The 17301-nt window shown below is 57.6% G+C and overlaps 1 protein-coding gene across 2 annotated transcripts; it reads left to right on the top strand.

The window, feature by feature from the left end:
* The first annotated feature begins 4731 nt into the window (after positions 1-4731).
* Positions 4732-16860, top strand: AMPD2 (adenosine monophosphate deaminase 2). Of its 2 annotated transcripts, none has more exons than XM_082832395.1 (18): positions 4732-5121; positions 10088-10218; positions 10436-10566; positions 11371-11439; positions 11529-11640; positions 11872-12058; positions 12291-12432; positions 12545-12634; positions 12889-13018; positions 13185-13379; positions 13468-13599; positions 13809-13972; positions 14208-14334; positions 14424-14587; positions 14881-15001; positions 15257-15430; positions 15614-15724; positions 15840-16860. In XM_082832395.1, exons 1-18 carry the CDS (start codon positions 5112-5114, stop codon positions 16047-16049), a joined length of 2400 nt encoding a protein of 799 aa, XP_082688521.1. In that variant the 5' UTR covers positions 4732-5111; the 3' UTR covers positions 16050-16860. The 2 variants fall into 2 exon arrangements, with proteins under 2 accessions (XP_082688521.1, XP_082688522.1); XM_082832396.1 differs by lacking the exon at positions 4732-5121 and adding an exon at positions 6026-6131.
* The last annotated feature ends 441 nt before the right edge of the window (positions 16861-17301 follow it).

Below are 17301 nucleotides of genomic sequence, written 5' to 3'. Positions count from 1 at the left end.
ACTGAGAAAGTGGGAGGTAGAACCTAGGTCTCCCATCTACCAGGTACCCTGAGCTATCCCTGATCACCTTCCTCCTACCCACTGCCTCTCGCCTGCATATCTGGGTATCTGGCTGAGAAGCCCTGGGCCTGGAGCCCAGACTCTCAGGGCTGATGGAGAAGCAGGCAGCCGCCAAGGTGCCTTCCATGGTGATCATCTTTTCCCAATCAAAAATTGGCAGGTGCTTATTGACTTAAGGGAAAACAGGAGAGTCTTTGAAATTGTGACTGTCTTGGAATCTTGGCTATAAAGTTTCAGTAATGATACCTCACCAGCCCTGCCTAACCTACCCACAATATTGGTAACTTATACCTAGGCCAGAGCTGCGCTGCAGCCTGCACTGTTCAGAGCAAGGAACTGCCAGGAGCTGTGCTAGACAGTTTACGTGGCTCATCTCAGTTAATTCTCACACTGACTTCAAGGTAAGTGCTCTTGTCCCCAAATTACAGACCAGATAACTGAGACTTGAGGGTTAAGTAACTTTTATTCAAGGTCATATAGCTTAGTAAACAAGCCAGGCAATCTTTCTTTCCACTACCCCACAAAAGCAGCCTGAGAAAGAACGTTGGGCAAAAAAAGACGGGCAAATGCATGAGCTCAGTAACAGCAGCACTTGCATTGTTAAAGGAGCCACTGACTTGTTTCACAAGTGGGAAAAATGTTTGAGCTTGTTCCTTTTTTACCTACCACCTCAGCAAACTTCTGTGCTGCTTCTCCTTGTTTCCTAGCTTGCTGGGCTCCCAATTCCCACTACTAAGCTGACTATGGGAACTCCTGGCCCTCACCTGCCCTCTAATTGCACAGACCTGCCCGCTACTATGCATGGACCATCCTGATGCCTCCTGCCTCCTGTCTTAAGCTCCTGTGCCTTTCCTGTGGCTCTTCTCCTTTATTATCCCATTTGGGTTCAGTGTCCTGGTAGAGTAGGTGCTATTCCCTCTCATTTTAGAGGTGAGGGAATTGAAGCACAGAAAGGCTATCCACATGTTACTAAACAAGTTAGTATCAGAATCAGCTAGAGCTCATGCGTCCTAGTCCACAGCCCGTATAACCCTGCAAAATTTTTTAGCTTCTTTAGCAACAGAGGAAGCTGTTCAGAGGAAGAGTGTGCGTTGGTGCCTTGAAGCTGTGTAATCTGGAGTCTCAACCTGGGGAAAGCTTCCTCTGTTTAGACTTTGTTGTTTGAATAGTTACAATATTTTGAATGAAAGAAAAAAAATCACTGTTTTCCAACTAATTTAATCCTGCTTCCTGAGTTAAGGGGAAGTCTTAGGATCTGTCTTATACCCAGTGGTAGGGATTGTGTGTAAAGCCTTGTCCCAGCTGGAGTTGGGGGGTGGGCATGAAGAAAGAGGAACTCCCTTCAGGGCCTTCCAGTCCAAAGGAAGATTTGGTGTAAATGCACAGAGAAACAATTTAGTTAAAGGAGCACTGTGCTAGTGCTGGAGAATTCAGAGCTGTTTAAAACCTAGCCTCTACCCCTGGTAGAAAAGACAATTACACATCTCACTGTCAAGTTGATAAATTCTCTAGTAGAAGAAGGGAGAGAAAAATTGCAAAATGAGCAGACTTTCAAAAGAGAAGCAGAACAACAATAGGAGGAGACATTTGGAGGAGAGGAAAGAGCATGAGAAAAAGCATGGAGGCATGAGGTACAAAGTGTGCTCAGAGAAGACTGGGAAGTTAGATATGACTGGACTGGAGTAAAAGTGTGGAAAGTGCATGGAGGGGAGGGCTGGGAGACGAGAACAGGAAAGGAAAATTGGGGCTAGCCAGTGAAGGGCCTTGAATGACAAAGGGTTTGGCTAAAACCCATTTAAGACTTATAAGCAAGTATGGTTGGATACAGCTGCATGGTGCTATAAACAATGCGGGGTGACTGGGGTGGGGGACTGGCTCCTGGGAGAAGCTGAGAAAAAGAGCTGAACAGCTTGATTCTAGAAGGATCTAGGCATAATGTTTGGTTTAGGAAACTCATGGCCAATGATCTTTTTGAGGCTGCAGGTATTCTCTCCCAAGTCTAATATCTGCTGAAAGTGGTTTGACCTTGGTAGGAGGCTGACATCACAGGTGAGCATCAGGCGAGAAGCTAAGAGAAGCAGTTCTTCAGAGAATTAAGGAGTGCATTGTCATTGGGGGCCTAAGGTTCAGGGAGGGCCATTCCAGGAACCATCTGGGGTACAGGCTAGGCAATGATGAAGCTGGTTTCAAGCTAGGGAAGATCCCAGAGGCTCAAAGACAACATTAAGTTCCCAATATGAAAACAGCTGGAGGTCGGAGAGGATGACTCACTCCTTCATTTCCCAAACTGTTCTGCATAGACAATGAAACCCCACTAAGATTCTTGCTGATGTTGTACAGGTGGGGAGATAGCGGCCTAGCTGTAATCAGGGCAGACTTCCTAGCAGGGACAGCATACTGAAAGTCTAGAAATAGGGGAGGGTTACAGGGTGAAGGGTGTGTTGTAGATGGGACGAGGGAGGAGCATGAAGGGACTAGTGAACTGGTTTTCCTAGGTAGGGTGGAGGGCAGGAATTGCCACCTATGGGCTGGTTAGGTAGGTAAACAGGTAGGTAGGTCTGGATTAAGGGGGAATCCTAAAAAGACCTGGCCCAATGCAAGATACCACCCTTTAAAGTTATGTCAAATTTTGTATTGTATCAGAATATAGATGACCTTCTACATGGTTACCTGGGACTTGATTTTTAATTTTGAGATTTATTTTATTATTCAATGTTGAGAGCCCAACAGCCTCAAAATTCCTAAAGGCCCCAAGACTAATTTAGTCCGGGGTTAAGACATAGGAGAGTCTTAACTAGGTGGGATGTGGAGGCTATTACAGATTTTTATAGACTTTTGTTGCTTTCCATTTCCTTGATTATAAAAATCATGGATATGCATTGTAGACAGTTTTTAAAATGCAAATAAGTATAAAGAGGAAAATAAATATAAGCCATAATTCCACCACTCACCGATAATCATTTGTTACACTTTTTGATGTGTTTGTTTTCTATGCATATATGTCACATAATTAGGGTCATACTGTATGTACAGATTTGTGCATCCATTTTTTTCACCTAACTTTACATTGTAAACATTTTCACCTTATTAAGAGATTCTTCAAGAACAATTTTTAATGGTTGTATTTCATTGTATGCATATGACATAATTTAAACATTTTCCTATTGTTGGACCTTTAAGTTTCCAACCTTTCTATGTGATAAACATTGCAGTTATGAACAATTTTGTGCATATTTTTCTTGCAGCGCTTTTTAGAAGAACAATTTCCTGGAAGTGGAATTACTGGATCAGATAATACGAACCTTTTTAAGACTCTTGAGTAGACGTTGCCAAATGGCTTTCAGAAAGATTATATCAATGTTTTTTACGACCACCAGTAGGATATGTGTGTGTCCCATCTCACTACCCCCTTGCCTGCTTTAGGATTTTTTTTCCTTTAATCTTTGCTAATTTGATGGGTGAACATGTTATCTCCTTGTTCTCTTTTTAGTTTTATTGATTCTTTGTGAGGTGAAGTTTCCCGCCCCCCCCCCCCACGTTTACGGAGGCCGTGGTTTTTTGAGTTTGTCCAGGGTGAAGAGCAGTAAGTAGGCAGGGATCAATGGAGGCAACACCAGGTGCCGGTAGGGAATAGGATTCAGGGTCCACAATCCAGTCTGGGGAGGAGGGGAGGAAGCAGAGTTCGGGAAGGAATTTGGTTGAGGTGGTGAGAATTGGGAGGAGCATTAGTACAACTGGGTGTGGGGGCAAAGGGCTCCCGCAAGGTAGAGACACAGGAATAGACTAATAGCTTCTAATACGTTTAATTATGTGCAGTGACGTTATAGGGCCTTTCTCCCACAGGTTTCCTTTAAGTAGGATTCTCTGCCACTTGGGAGTGGGGGTTCTGGTTGTGTGGGGTATCTGCAGTCCCCAAAATAGCCCAGCACCCCTTCTTTATAGACTGCAAGGTGAATCAACCTCTGAGAGTGTCAACAGGGGACCAAGGCCAAAGCACAGCAATGATATTACTGAACATTAACTGAGTAGTAACTACAAGCCAGGCACTTAACTTATATTAGTTCATTTATCCTAACAACTACCATATAAAGTGGGGTCTCTTACACTCATTTTATAGAGGAAATAGAAGCACAGAGAAGTTAACATTCCCAGTGGCAGTCAGGAAGTAGGTGAAGCCTGGAATTGAGCCACACTGGCTACAGAGCCTAAGCTCTTGACCAACAAATACAGAAATAAATGTGGGAAGGGGAGTCAGAATTGCAGGACACACCCTGCCTAGCTACGCCTGCCGGGAAGGACTTCTGCTAAAAGAGAACCTTGGCACAATAATAATAGCTATCTTTTATTGGGCACTGGCTTTGTGCCAGGTATCATGCAAAGGTGCCTAACGTTTCATCCTCACAATAACCCCTTTGAGTGAGGTACTGCGATTACCCCATCTCGCTTTACTGGTGAGGAAGCTGACGCACAGTCCTTGCCCAAGACGCTGCGGGGCGGATGCCGAGCGGCGGCTGCCCACGTGGCGCCGGGAAGAGGAAAAATGGCGGGGGCGGGGCCGGGGCCGGCTTGGCGGGGGAGGGCCCGAGCAGGGGCGGGGCCACGGACTTGGCGGGGCCTGGGGCTGCGGAGAAGCGCGCTGGCGCTGGCGAGGTTTCAGTGGGGTTGCACCTGTTGCGTGACTCCACCACAGTCCAGTTACCCGAGTCCGACCCGAATACCCAGAAAGTGTGGAGAGAAGCCCAGACGAGTTCCGGGTCCCGCTCTCTGGGGAGCACGTGGCCTGCCCGCCTCTGGAGTGCGGAGCTGGGGGTCGGGACGCCGGGGTCTACAAGGCCAGTGCAGCGGCCCAGGTCGGCAGGGGTCGGCCTCCCTACAGCCAGCAATTTTGAAAGACTGTCTTACTTCTCCCATATCAGTGCCAGGGCAGGGGCCCTTGGAGCGACTTGCCGGGGTCTGGATCCCAGCCCTTCTCCCGTCCCTCGCGACCGGGCTTCCCGGCTTTGCAGACCCGGGAGAGCAGACATCCCGGTACCCCTCAGGGCTCGGGCAGCATGGCCTCAGGTGAGTGTGTGCGCGTGTGAAGGAGGGCAGGGTCTCTGGGACAGAGAAGTGCAGTGTCCAGGGTGACAAGAGGGTGGGCACAGCCTGCATACCTACAGAAAGCGGACAGCTCCTCCCGGGGAGCGCCTGGAGAGCAGAGCCTGAGTGTGGAAAGACAGAAGGCAAAGTCAGAAGCCGCTGGGGTCTCTTTCCCAGACCCCAGAGAAGCCCCTGACTCCTGGCCTCCCTGCCTTCCTAGAGGGTAGCTTCTGTGGACAGTGGAATTTTCCCAAGACAGGCTCCTCCCTACTGGGCTGGGATTCTCAGTTCTACCTCATCCTCTCCGAGCTGGGCTACCCCTGGGGCCGGGGGTCCGACGAGGAAAAAAGGGGACTCTGCCCCAGAGGGGCTGGATTTTCATGGAATCCGCTGGCCTTGAGAGGAAAGTGTTCTGAGCTTGGGGGTGCTTGCACTGGATCCCTCTCTATTACTATTTGTTTTCTGCCTGGCTGGCTGGACCAGTTAGCCTGGACTTTGACCCTTTTGCTCCAGAGCCCTGGCAAGGGGCAAGGGGCAAGGGGCAAGGGGCTCCTGAGGGCTTCGTGGAGTGCTAGGGCTGGCCCTTCTCCATCTTGTTTCCTCACTTCCCCCCGCCCCCCAGGGGAAGTGAGGAAACGAGTGACATGACCATCCGTGTAACTCCGGCGGACTGAGGAGAGGAAGGGAGGGTTAAAGGGGCAGGGATGGAGGCCCCCCCCCCTCCTGAGGTTGCCTAGACAACATCAGAAATCATGGCCAGGGCCTCTTCCGCCTGCGGGGCCTCTGCTTCCTGCATCAGTCACTCCCGCTGGGGGCGGGGCAGAGGAAGGGGTTGGATGTGGCAGAGCCAGGCCCAGCTGGTGCGGCTCAGACTCCCCCCGCCGTCTCTGCGGCCGGAGCCATGGCATCCTATTCATCTGGTCCCGGCAAATCCAAGGCCAAATATCCCTTTAAGAAGCGGGCCAGCCTGCAGGCTTCCTCTGCAGTACCAGGTGAGTGTGTGCTTCCTGGCCTCAGGCTGGCTCTGCCCCTACCTCTCGCCCAGGCCACTGGTCCCCTCAGGAGGGGGGCTTCTCCTGCACCTTCTCTGCAGTGGTGCCCCTTGTCCCCTTCCCAGGAACAGCTGGCTTGGGAGGTGGTGTGGGGAGGGAGGTGGGGTGGAGGGTGACAGGGTTGTGTGTCGGGGATGCTGTCCTCTGTAACGAGGAGTGGGCATGGGTGTGGGTGCAGCAAGAGTGTTATTTGCACACGTGTCAGCGTGTCGATATGCTAAGACTGTTTGCATGTGGAGTGTGTGTGAATGGAGTGGGGGATGTGTGGGACTGACTAGTTTGCAGACTGGCCACACTGCTGGTGTCTGTGCCTTTACCAGGCAGACTCAGGCTGTCCTCTTGCAGTTAGTTACTCTTTCTAGGATCCTAGATCTTGAACCCCCTTACTGGAGGTCTGATGTTAAGGCATACTTATTGCCGCCCGGCATCCAGGGTCTAGGGGCTCAACTGTATCTATTGTTTGCAGTTTGTTCATTCCTGATCTGTCTTGTGAGCTTCCTCAGAAGTATGGGGTGTCCTTGGGCTGGGCCCGTGCGGGGGCTCAGGCTGGGGCCGCTGCCGGCCTGCGTGTGCTCCTGCACCCTTCGGTTCGGCTCCCACTCCTGTAGGCATCTCTGCACCGTTTGGATCTTGCAGCGTGGTGCAGCTGTGCCCATCGCCCTGAGGGCTCGGCTGCCCGGGTCCGTGCTTGCTGAGGGATAGCTACCTGCCGTCTGCTGCTCCCAGGCCTGTGGCTAAGGGAAGACCACCCCCACTTTGGTGACCAGGTCAAGCCAGTGCCCCCACCCCCGGAGCACCTGTCTGTACTTGTAGCCTGATTTTGCTGTGCCTACCTCCTGGTTTTCTTATGCTACTGAAGATGCTGGCCTGAGTTCTGTATTGGCCTGAGGGTCTGTGTTCTCTGTGCCCAGGTCTGTGCCTCCAGAGGGTGTGTCCCCTGAGGCTAGATCTGTATACCTTGGGTTGGTCACATGGTGGGAGCGTCTGATTCTTGGGGGTCAAAGCCTTGGGTACCTCTCTGCCTGCCAGGGCAGCCTTGGCCGTGAGTGAGGGGCTCTGGTCAAGTGGGTAGACAGGTTGGCAAGAATCTTGGAGCTGGTGGGAATGGCTGGGGAGTAGCCCTCTCTGGTTTTTGACCACCCCTCCCCACGCCGTGTGTGTGTGTGTGTGTGTGTGTGTGTGTGTGTGTGTGTGTGGGTGGGTGTGGGTGTGGTGCTGTAACACAGACCCTGGGAGAAGGGACCAGCAGGCAGCTGGGTCTTCTAGACCTGGCCTCAGGAAGTGTGGAGGTTATTGCCTGTCTGTCACCTCTAGTGAACCCTGGCAGCCCTGTGTGGTGGCTTGGCAGGCTGGGGGGATGGCTCTGCGTGCCAGAACCTGTCCTGGTCACCCCAGCATTTCTGTGGAGACCCTGGGTCACCCTGCTAGGAGAGGTGGTTGAGATTAGGGCCTTTGACTCAGTTCTGCTGACCCGATACACACCAGCCCTGGAGGTCTGTGGTCAGTCTCTCTGGAGGGGGTTAGAAGTGGGGAGGAGCCGTGTAGGGTCAGGGTTCTTGGGGGAAGCAAGGGCCTTAGGCTTTGTCTTAACACTCTGAGGGCAGAGCTGGTACCCATCTTCCTTCCGCTTTCTGCTCTGCCCTCTTCCAAGTAGGAGACAGTGTTTCCACCCTGCCAATTCTGTTCTCTTCACACCCTCACTGCTCATTGCCTTGGCCTACGCTGGGCCCAGAAGCTCCCCCCGCCCCCAGTGGGTGGGACTGCACGTGGGGAGTGTTTGGAGGGTCCCAGGAGTTCATAATCACAGATGATGGTACTTTCCAGAACTATCTTGCAGAGCCGTATCTCTGTGCGCCTTATAGCAGCTGTGGCTAGGCAGGGCAGGACCCCTTATCACCCCATTATAGGCAGACTTGAAGCCTCCGGAAGGTAGAGACTTGCCAGTAATTGGGAGTCAGACTCAAGTCCTCCAAATTCTAGTCCCACTTCTGAACCTCTTCTCCTGGGCAGTCTGTCCCCAACGATAGGCTTGGACGGGGGCTGGAGGTCTAGGGGGCCATGAGCCAGTCCCCTGCGCAACAGGGAAGCTCCGTAACTGGTCCTTTCCTGGACCGAGCCTCTACCCCGGCTGTCAGCCAGTTCCTCTCCCCAGCAGGGGCCCTGTCTCTCCCAAGAGACCCCGTAGTCAGGGGCCCAGAGGGCAGTGGTGAGCCAAACAAGGCCATTGGGCAGAGGAAGCTGGCCTGGGGCTGTTGGGTATGGAGGTGAGGAGGGCTGCTCGTCCCCTCCTACTCTTTGGCTAGCCAGGCCCTACACACTATCCCCTAGGGCACTGCATTTTAAGGAGGCTTGTCCCTTCCCTGCCAGCCTGCCCTGCCCATAACGGCCTGCCCTGCTCCACCCCCTTGGGGGCCCCACTTTGGGCTGGGCCCTGGCACTGTAGAGGTTAAGGGCCTGTTCAGTTTGGGGGTTCCTCTTATCTCCCAACTCTGATACTCCTTCCCTTGATTTCTTTACTCCCCTGAGCTTCCCCAGTCCCCTGCTTGCTGTCATCCCAGGGTCTCCCCTGCATGCAGCTGCACTTGGTACAGCCCGTGCCGGCCCCTGAGCTGTCCTGGGGGACTGGCTGCAGCTCCACTCAGCAAACAGGCGGGCAAGGGGCACAGGGCTGCTGGCCGGCGCTGCCTGACTGCAGGTAGGGCCCAGGCAGGCACCAGGGCGAGGGGGGGCTAGGTCCTGGATCTGGGGCAGGTACCCCCTCTTCTTTTTGTCCAGCCTTAGGACAGGACTCTGGGGTGTTGGGAAGTGGGCCCAGAGACTTCAAGGCATGCTGCCTGGTAGAGCCTCTAGTCCATCCTGAGCCACAGTGGAGAGGGAAGAGGAGGGTGCTGGAGGGGAGTACCCCCCACGGCTGACTGGGAGAGCTTCCTGCTGGGAGGGTGGGGCTGGGGAGCCCAGGGAGGGTCCTCTGGGGTGGGCTGGGAGCTCAGGCAGCCTCTCTAGACTATCAGCTTCAAGGCCTTTAGTGCCAGCCTCCTGTTGGAAGCTGAGGAATTCTTCCTTCCGTGGAGAGAGACTCTGGCTTCTGATACTCCCTTCCCCAGGGCCTCCGGCCCAGATCCTGGGGCCTCTGAGTGGCGCAGACTGTTTGTGGCAGCTCCCTTTGGAGGGGCAGCCAGCAGTGGGAGGGGCAGGCTGGGGCCAGTCCACATCTTGGCAGCCCTGGGGTCCTGGGGGAGAGGGCAGGCCTCCAGGGAGGAGGTAGGGTTCCTGCTGCCAACCAGGTCCTCCACTTCCTCTCTTCCTCTTCCTTTGAAGGCTGGTCCCCAGGTCAGAGCTGAGTGGCAGCTGTGGCTTCCCCGGGCTTTGTAGGTCTAGGGTATCAGGCGCAGACCCTGGCCCTTTAGAGGGGAATCTGCTGGTCCAGAGGCAGGTCTGATCCTGGACTGGCTGCCCGGGAAGCTGTGCACTTGGCATCGCTGGTGTGGCCTTAATGAGCGCCTGGAGAGAGGGGGCGTGGGGAGTGTGTGTGTGTGTGTGTGTGTGTGTGTGTGTGTACATGGACACATGGGTGCCTGCCTGTAGCAGGTACTCACATGGAGGTTCTCTCATGGCCTGATGGGGTGGCCCGTAGTCCAGGATTCAGATTTTTATTCCTGGGGTGAATGAATCCACTTGTTCTAGGGGCAGACTCGTGGCCCCACCCATGAGCCTGGAATGGGTGAGGGGTCCCCGTGCCAGACTGCAGATGAGGTCCACATGCGGGCTCACTTCTCTGCCTCTGAGGGGTGACTGGCCTCTCTCCGGGGCTGGCCTGGGGCAGGCAGGGGCCCAGGGCTTCCAGTGTACCCAGGCCCTGCCCTTCACCCTTTGACCCTGCATCACTGTCTCCACAGAGGCTCGGGGTGGGCTGGGGGCCCCTCCGCTGCAGTCTGCCCGATCCCTGCCAGGCCCTGCCCCCTGCCTCAAGCACTTCCCGCTCGACCTGCGCACGTCTATGGATGGCAAATGCAAGGAGATCGCCGAGGTATCGCCTGGCACCGCACCCTGTGTCCCCCCATCACTGCCGCCATGCCTAGTCTTTGCTCCCCTCACCCCTTCTCCACCTCACCTGTCCCTTTACTTCACGCTTGGCTGTGCCCTGATCCCCTAGCCTGTACCAGGTACCCCCAGCTCCTGTGCCCTCACCCCATCCCCAGATCCTGATGGCCAGGCCACACTGACCCTTCCTTCCCTCCCACCAGGAGCTGTTCAGCCGCTCCCTGGCTGAGAGTGAGCTCCGGAGCGCCCCATATGAGTTCCCGGAGGAGAGCCCCATTGAGCAACTGGAGGAGCGGCGGCAGCGCTTGGAGCGGCAGATCAGCCAGGATGTCAAGTAAGCCCCCAGGTTCAGAGCCAGACAGGCCACCTCAAGGGGCAAGCCATGGGGTGGGGGGCACAGCCAGGTGGCCGTGGGGTGGGGGGCACAGCCAGGCGGCCGTGGGGTGGGGGGCACAGCCAGGCGGCCCTGGTGTGGGGGGCACAGCCAGGCGGCCGTGGGGTGGGGGCACAGCCAGGCGGCCCTGGGGTGGGGGGCACAGCCAGGCGGCCGTGGGGTGGGGGCACAGCCAGGCGGCCGTGGGGTGGGGGGCACAGCCAGGCGGCCCTGGTGTGGGGGGCACAGCCAGGCGGCCGTGGGGTGGGGGGCACAGCCAGGCGGCCGTGGGGTGGGGGGCACAGCCAGGCGGCCCTGGGGTGGGGGCACAGCCAGGCGGCCATGGGGTGGGGGGCACAGGAAGCGTGGGGTTGGGGGGAGGGACACAGGACAGTTTGCCCAGCATCCCTCTGTCTCCATCCAGACGCTTTCAGAGCCCCGTCTCTCTTCTCTTCCAAGCAGTCCTCCCTCTGGGGCCCCCTGGGGAGGCGGTGCAGAGCAGTGGTGTGAAGCATAGGCTTTGGAGTCAGGCTGCTGGGTTCTGGTTCCGTCTTCTACCCACCAGCGTGGCCTGGGACATGTTGCTTAACTTCTGGGTGTGCTTTCTCATCTCCGATGTGGGGCAAGAGCAGCACCCACGGCATAGGGTTCTACATCCCTGTGAGGACCACAGGTGACACCACATGCACGGCACCTAGGACAGTGCAGGCACCTGGGAGCAAGGGCCTCCTCAGCTGCCTGACCTCTCACTCCTCTCACCTCTAGGCTGGAGCCGGACATCCTGCTTCGGGCCAAGCAAGATTTCCTGAAAACAGACAGTGACTCGGACCTCCAGTGAGGAGGGCAGAGGGGTACGGGGGATGCAGGGCTGGGGCCTGTCCCACTGCTGTCTCCAGCCCCTCCCTCGTACCCTCCACTTGTAGGCTCTACAAGGAGCAGCGTGACGGGCAGGGCGACCGGGGCCTGTGGGAGCGAGATGTGGTGCTGGAGCGGGAATTTCAGCGGGTCACCATCTCCGGGGAGGAGAAGTGTGGGGTGAGTGTCCCCGTCCCCTGGATCCTGGTGGGCTCCCCGAGTCTGGGCAGCTGGGGGTAGAGGCCAGAGAGGGTGTTTCTCTTTCTTGAAGCTGGAGGGGCAGAGGGTCTGGCTGGAAGCTAGTTGCTGTGCTGAGAGCAGAATGGTCTGAGGGTTTCTGGGGTCAAGGCCCAGGGAAGAGATGAGGGTGAGTCGGGTCTGGGACCAAGGAGAGTGATTCCCCGTCTCCAGGTGCCATTCACAGACCTGCTGGACGCAGCCAAGAGCGTGGTGCGGGCACTCTTCATCCGGGAGAAGTACATGGCCCTGTCGCTGCAGAGCTTCTGCCCCACCACCCGCCGGTACCTGCAGCAGCTGGCCGAGAAGCCCCTGGAGACACGGACCTATGAGCAGGGCCCGGACACCCCTGTGTCCGCTGGTGGGATCCCCCATCCCTGTCCTACTCCAAGTGCCCTGGTATCCCAGGCTCCCTGAGCTTGGTGCCCAGGAACCTCAGCCTGCCTGCTTTTTCCCACACCCGAGTTCATTCCAGCCTCTTGGCATGCGGGGGTGGAGGCAGGGGCGGGAGCTGTCCTGCTGGGGCTTCTGGGCCAGGCAGCGGGTGGCCTGGAAGAGGCCTGGCCCTGACTCCACCCTTCTCACCCCTGCAGATGCCCCAGTGCACCCCCCTGCGCTGGAGCAGCACCCGTATGAGCACTGTGAGCCGAGCACCATGCCGGGGGACCTGGGCTTGGGTCTGCGCATGGTGCAGGGCGTGGTTCACGTCTACACCCGCAGGGAACCCGATGAGCAGTAAGAGGGGCGTGGGGCATTCTGGGGGGGAAGCTGTGGTGGGCTGCATCGGCTCGGGAGGGCCCACAGGGCCTGGCTTGCTCTCCTCACTCAAGCTCCCCCTACACGCCAGCTGCTCAGAGGTGGAGCTGCCGTACCCCGACCTGCAGGAATTTGTGGCAGATGTCAACGTGCTGATGGCTCTGATTATCAATGGCCCCATGTGAGTCTGTGCCCGTACCAGACACTCGTCTCCCCTCCCAGCCCGGATTCTTCCAGCCCCAGCCCTGCCCCAGACACCTGTCACCCAGTCTCCCACCCTTTCAGTCACCGAGTCCTAGATTTTCCCGTCATCTGCTGCCCCCTTGGCAGCCTCAGGCCTGCACCTTCCTGCTTCCTCCCTCTGCTCTGCTACCCAGGCCCTCCCAGGTGCTTCCTTGCGGGCCTGAGCCCCTGCCTGCTTCTCCTTCTGCCCAGAAAGTCATTCTGTTACCGTCGGCTGCAGTACCTGAGCTCTAAGTTCCAGATGCACGTGCTGCTCAATGAGATGAAGGAGCTGGCCGCCCAGAAGAAGGTGCCACACCGAGATTTCTACAACATCCGCAAGGTGGGTCCTCACCCCCAAGCCTGACCCTGCACCTCTGCCCAGCCTCCCCCTCCAGGGCCTGGGTCCCCACCCAGCATCCAGTTTGAAGAGTCCTCTCCCATCCCACCGCCCAGGCTCCGGACTGTCCTGGCCTCCCGTGGACCCAGCAGTCCCCGTTCCCCCCCAGGTGGACACGCACATCCATGCCTCGTCCTGCATGAACCAGAAGCATCTGCTGCGCTTCATCAAACGGGCGATGAAGCGGCACCTGGAGGAGATCGTGCACATGGAGCAGGGTCGCGAGCAGACGCTGCGGGAGGTCTTCGAGAGCATGAATCTCACTGCCTACGACCTGAGTGTGGACACGCTCGATGTGCACGCGGTCCGTCCCAGTGGTAGAGGGGCTGAGGGGCTGGGCCAGTGTGCGGGCCAGGGGTCAGGGGTGACTTGGGCCTGCCCTTCTCCCCCAGGACAGGAACACCTTCCATCGCTTTGACAAGTTCAATGCCAAATATAACCCTATTGGGGAGTCTGTCCTCCGAGAGATCTTCATCAAGACCGACAACAGGGTTTCTGGGAAGTACTTTGCTCACATCATCAAGGTAGGGAGGAGGGGCTGCCAGGGCCCACGTATAGGGAGGGGCAGCGTCGGCCTGCGGCAGCCCTCCCTGAGTGGGTAGCTGGGGGCTTGCATAGGTGGGTGGGGAGGGTGGGTGAGAGGCATGAAGGGGTCTGACTGAGCACACCTGGTGGGCACGAAGACAGGGACGGGTGAGAAGCCTGAGGGTGACAGTTCCCTCACACGTCCCAGGAGGTGATGTCGGACCTGGAAGAGAGCAAATACCAGAATGCGGAGCTGCGGCTCTCCATTTACGGGCGCTCAAGGGACGAGTGGGACAAGCTGGCGCACTGGGCCGTCATACACCGTGTACACTCTCCCAACGTGCGCTGGCTCGTGCAGGTGCCCCGCCTCTTGTGAGTGTCCCTTGGAGTGGGAGGGAACGTGGGGGCAGAGGTCAGGAGGCCAGGGCCTCCTCCTGCCCTCCTGGGATGGCTGACCCTCCCCTGTCCCAGCCGAGCCCTCGGAACTGGAGGGACTCCCTGGTCCACTCACGGTCTGTCCCGCCCGGCACACCCAATATGGCTCAAAAATGCTTCTGTGATTCTGCCCTGACCTGCACATACCTGTGTGTACTCGTCTCGCCTGCAGTGACGTGTACCGTACCAAGGGCCAGCTGGCCAACTTCCAGGAGATGCTGGAGAACATCTTTCTGCCACTGTTCGAGGCCACCATCCACCCTGCCAGCCACCCGGAGCTGCATCTCTTCTTGGAGCATGTGAGGGTGTGGCCCAGGGCTGGGTATGGGGGGGACACTGCCTCAGGCCTGGCTGCGGCTCTGGACCTGACCCCAGTGTCCTGTGCCAGGTGGATGGCTTCGACAGCGTGGATGATGAGTCCAAGCCTGAGAACCACATCTTTAACCTGGAGAGCCCCCTCCCTGAGGCCTGGGTGGAGGAGGACAACCCACCGTATGCCTACTACTTGTACTACACCTTCGTCAACATGGCCATGCTGAACCACCTGCGCAGGTGCCTGCTCCTGGGCTCCGCTGGTGCCGTGTCTCTGCCTGCCCTACCAGCTCTCAGCCAGCAGGCCTTACTCTGGGCCTGCCCTGGGCTGGGGCCACCAGATCTCTGACCCACCTCTTGGCCCCAGTCTTAGATTGGATGGGTTCTCTGCCCTCGGGGCTCTGTGGGCCAGCCCTCGCTGACCAAGAATCTACCCCTGCCCCCTGGTCCTAGGCCCACAAAGTCACTGGGTGGGGGCTCAGGAGCCCAGGCGAGCCAGGCTTGGGACCCGACGCTGTCTTCACGCCCCCCAGGCAGAGGGGCTTCCACACGTTTGTGCTGAGGCCGCACTGTGGGGAGGCCGGGCCCATCCACCATCTGGTGTCGGCCTTCATGCTGGCTGAGAACATCTCGCATGGGCTGCTTCTGCGCAAGGTCAGGCTCCGCACCCCAGCCTCCCCTCCTCCCAGCCCTTCAAGCCTCTTCAGCAACTGGTCCTCCTCCCCAGCTTGGACCCCAGCCTCCACACGGAGGCCCGAACTTGGATTCTGGCTGTAACCGACCCTCTGCAACTCAGGCCCATCCTGGACTGCCCCCTGTCCCCCACTGTGACCTGTAAGCCCCAGAGCCAGGTGTCCTCCCCAGGCTGGAGGCCACCTGACAGTCCTGCCCTCCCTGTTGCCTGCCCAGGCCCCGGTCCTGCAGTACCTGTATTACTTGGCCCAGATTGGCATCGCCATGTCCCCGCTCAGCAACAACAGCCTCTTCCTCAGCTACCACCGGAACCCACTACCTGAGTACCTGTCCCGTGGCCTCATGGTCTCACTGTCCACCGACGATCCCCTGCAGTTCCACTTCACCAAGGTCAGCACACGGCGGCAGCCTGGTGGGCGGGTGTCCTGGGACACGAAGGCCACCCGGACAGGGCAGGTCTCGGGGCTGGTGCTGCCCTCTGCTGGTGGAGTGCAGCATGCCTCATGGCAAGTCCATGGGAGGGGCGGGTGGCAGGCCCGGTCCCCCCCGCCTGAGGGAACCTGGCCTGTGCAGGAGCCACTGATGGAGGAGTACAGCATCGCCACCCAGGTGTGGAAGCTCAGCTCCTGCGACATGTGCGAGCTGGCACGCAACAGTGTGCTCATGAGTGGCTTCTCCCACAAGGTACTGCACCCCCTTGGCATCCCCTCTCCTCCCCTGCTCTGCATTTTGGGAAGGTCCCAGGGTAGCTGGCCCCTCAGAGCTGGCTGCAGCCCTGCGCATTGTCCTGCCCCTTCAGGTGAAGAGCCACTGGCTGGGACCCAACTATACCAAGGAGGGCCCTGAGGGCAATGACATCCGCCGCACCAATGTGCCGGACATCCGTGTGGGCTACCGCCATGAGACCCTGTGCCAGGAGCTGGCGCTCATCACGCAGGCCGTGCAGAGCGAGATGCTGGAGACTATCCCGGAGGAGGCGGGCATCACCATGAGCCCGGGGCCTCAGTGAGCCCGGCCCAAACAGTGCCCCCGCGTCTTGGCACCTTGACCACGTTCTGTCCTCAGACCCCTCCCGCCCTGTTGTGGTCTCTGCATGTGTCTATTCTTTGTTCTGTCCTGCATGTCTCTACCTGTATCTGTGCCACCCAGGAGCTGCTTTACCCTTGGCTTGGCTTGGGTGGTACCTGATGGCCCAGGTTTGAGGTCTGCCCTGCTGGTGGACCTGTCCCAGGATCCTCTGAAGGCTGGCTGTCCTGCGGGCATCTGAGTGTCCACAAGAGCCAGGGATGGTTGTGGGGGTCTGGCCCTTGGGGTCCTGGCTTGGGCAAATTTGAGCTTTGGCTGGGGCTTGAGTTTGGGCCTCCGTCTTGCTTATGCGGCTGAGGGGCAGTCAGGTGTGGCCTGTACACGTGTGTTGTGGGCACGGACTGCCAGGGATCTGCGGCAGGTAGAATTGGCTGAGTCACAGCCCTGGCTGCCTGGGCTTGGGCCCCGGAGGTGCTGGACCAGCACCTCTGCCAAGTCACGGCCCAGCAGCTTTCACCGTCCTTCCTCTGGTCCATGTGCTCCTCTGGTGTCAGCTTCCTGTGCCTTTGTGGGAGGGGGCAGCTGCCCTGTGCTGTGTCTGACGCCATCGCAGCTGGAGGGTCCTGGATCTGCCACCAGCCCTGAGGGCAGTATCCCTACTATGGTCCCCAGAGTTTTGACCAGACCTGGATCCCACCTGGTCCCCTGTGTTGTGTTCTGGACCGAGGCCTTTGCTATGAATTGCGGTGTTTCATACAATCCCATCTTTCCTAGTGCATGAGAAATAAAGATTATTTAAGTAACCAGGCAGATGGGGTCTCTGTTGGGAGAGGGAGAGCCGTGGTGGATGGTGGCTGAGGTCGGGTCCAGGAACACTGTGGATGGAGATACAGCAAATTCTGGGCTTGACTGAGTGTGTTTATGCATGTGGAAACTGACAAAGGCAGCGGGGTGGGAGGAGAGGCCCACCGGGGACCTGTCTGCTGCCCCTAGGCCCTTGTCCAGCCTGCCCCCTCTGAAATGGACTTGGCCCCAGGTCTCGGGCACATCTCTGTCACATCAGTTTGGGGAGTAGCATCCCCTTTCCACCTTCTACTTCCTCCTCACCTCCAGCCTCTTAGGACACCCTAGTAGATGTGGGAATGTGAGATTACAAGCAAGCCTGAGGCCAGTGGTTCTGAATCTCTGGGGACATCAGGCCCTTCTGGGGAGCTTGTTTAAAATGCTGTTTCCAG

The sequence above is a fragment of the Leucopleurus acutus genome (genome assembly GCF_964270905.1).
Source record: "Leucopleurus acutus genome assembly, chromosome: 2".
Classification (NCBI taxonomy): domain Eukaryota; kingdom Metazoa; phylum Chordata; class Mammalia; order Artiodactyla; family Delphinidae; genus Leucopleurus; species Leucopleurus acutus.
The sequence above is the reverse complement of the archived record's forward strand: the minus strand, read 5'-3'. Positions and strand labels throughout refer to the sequence as shown.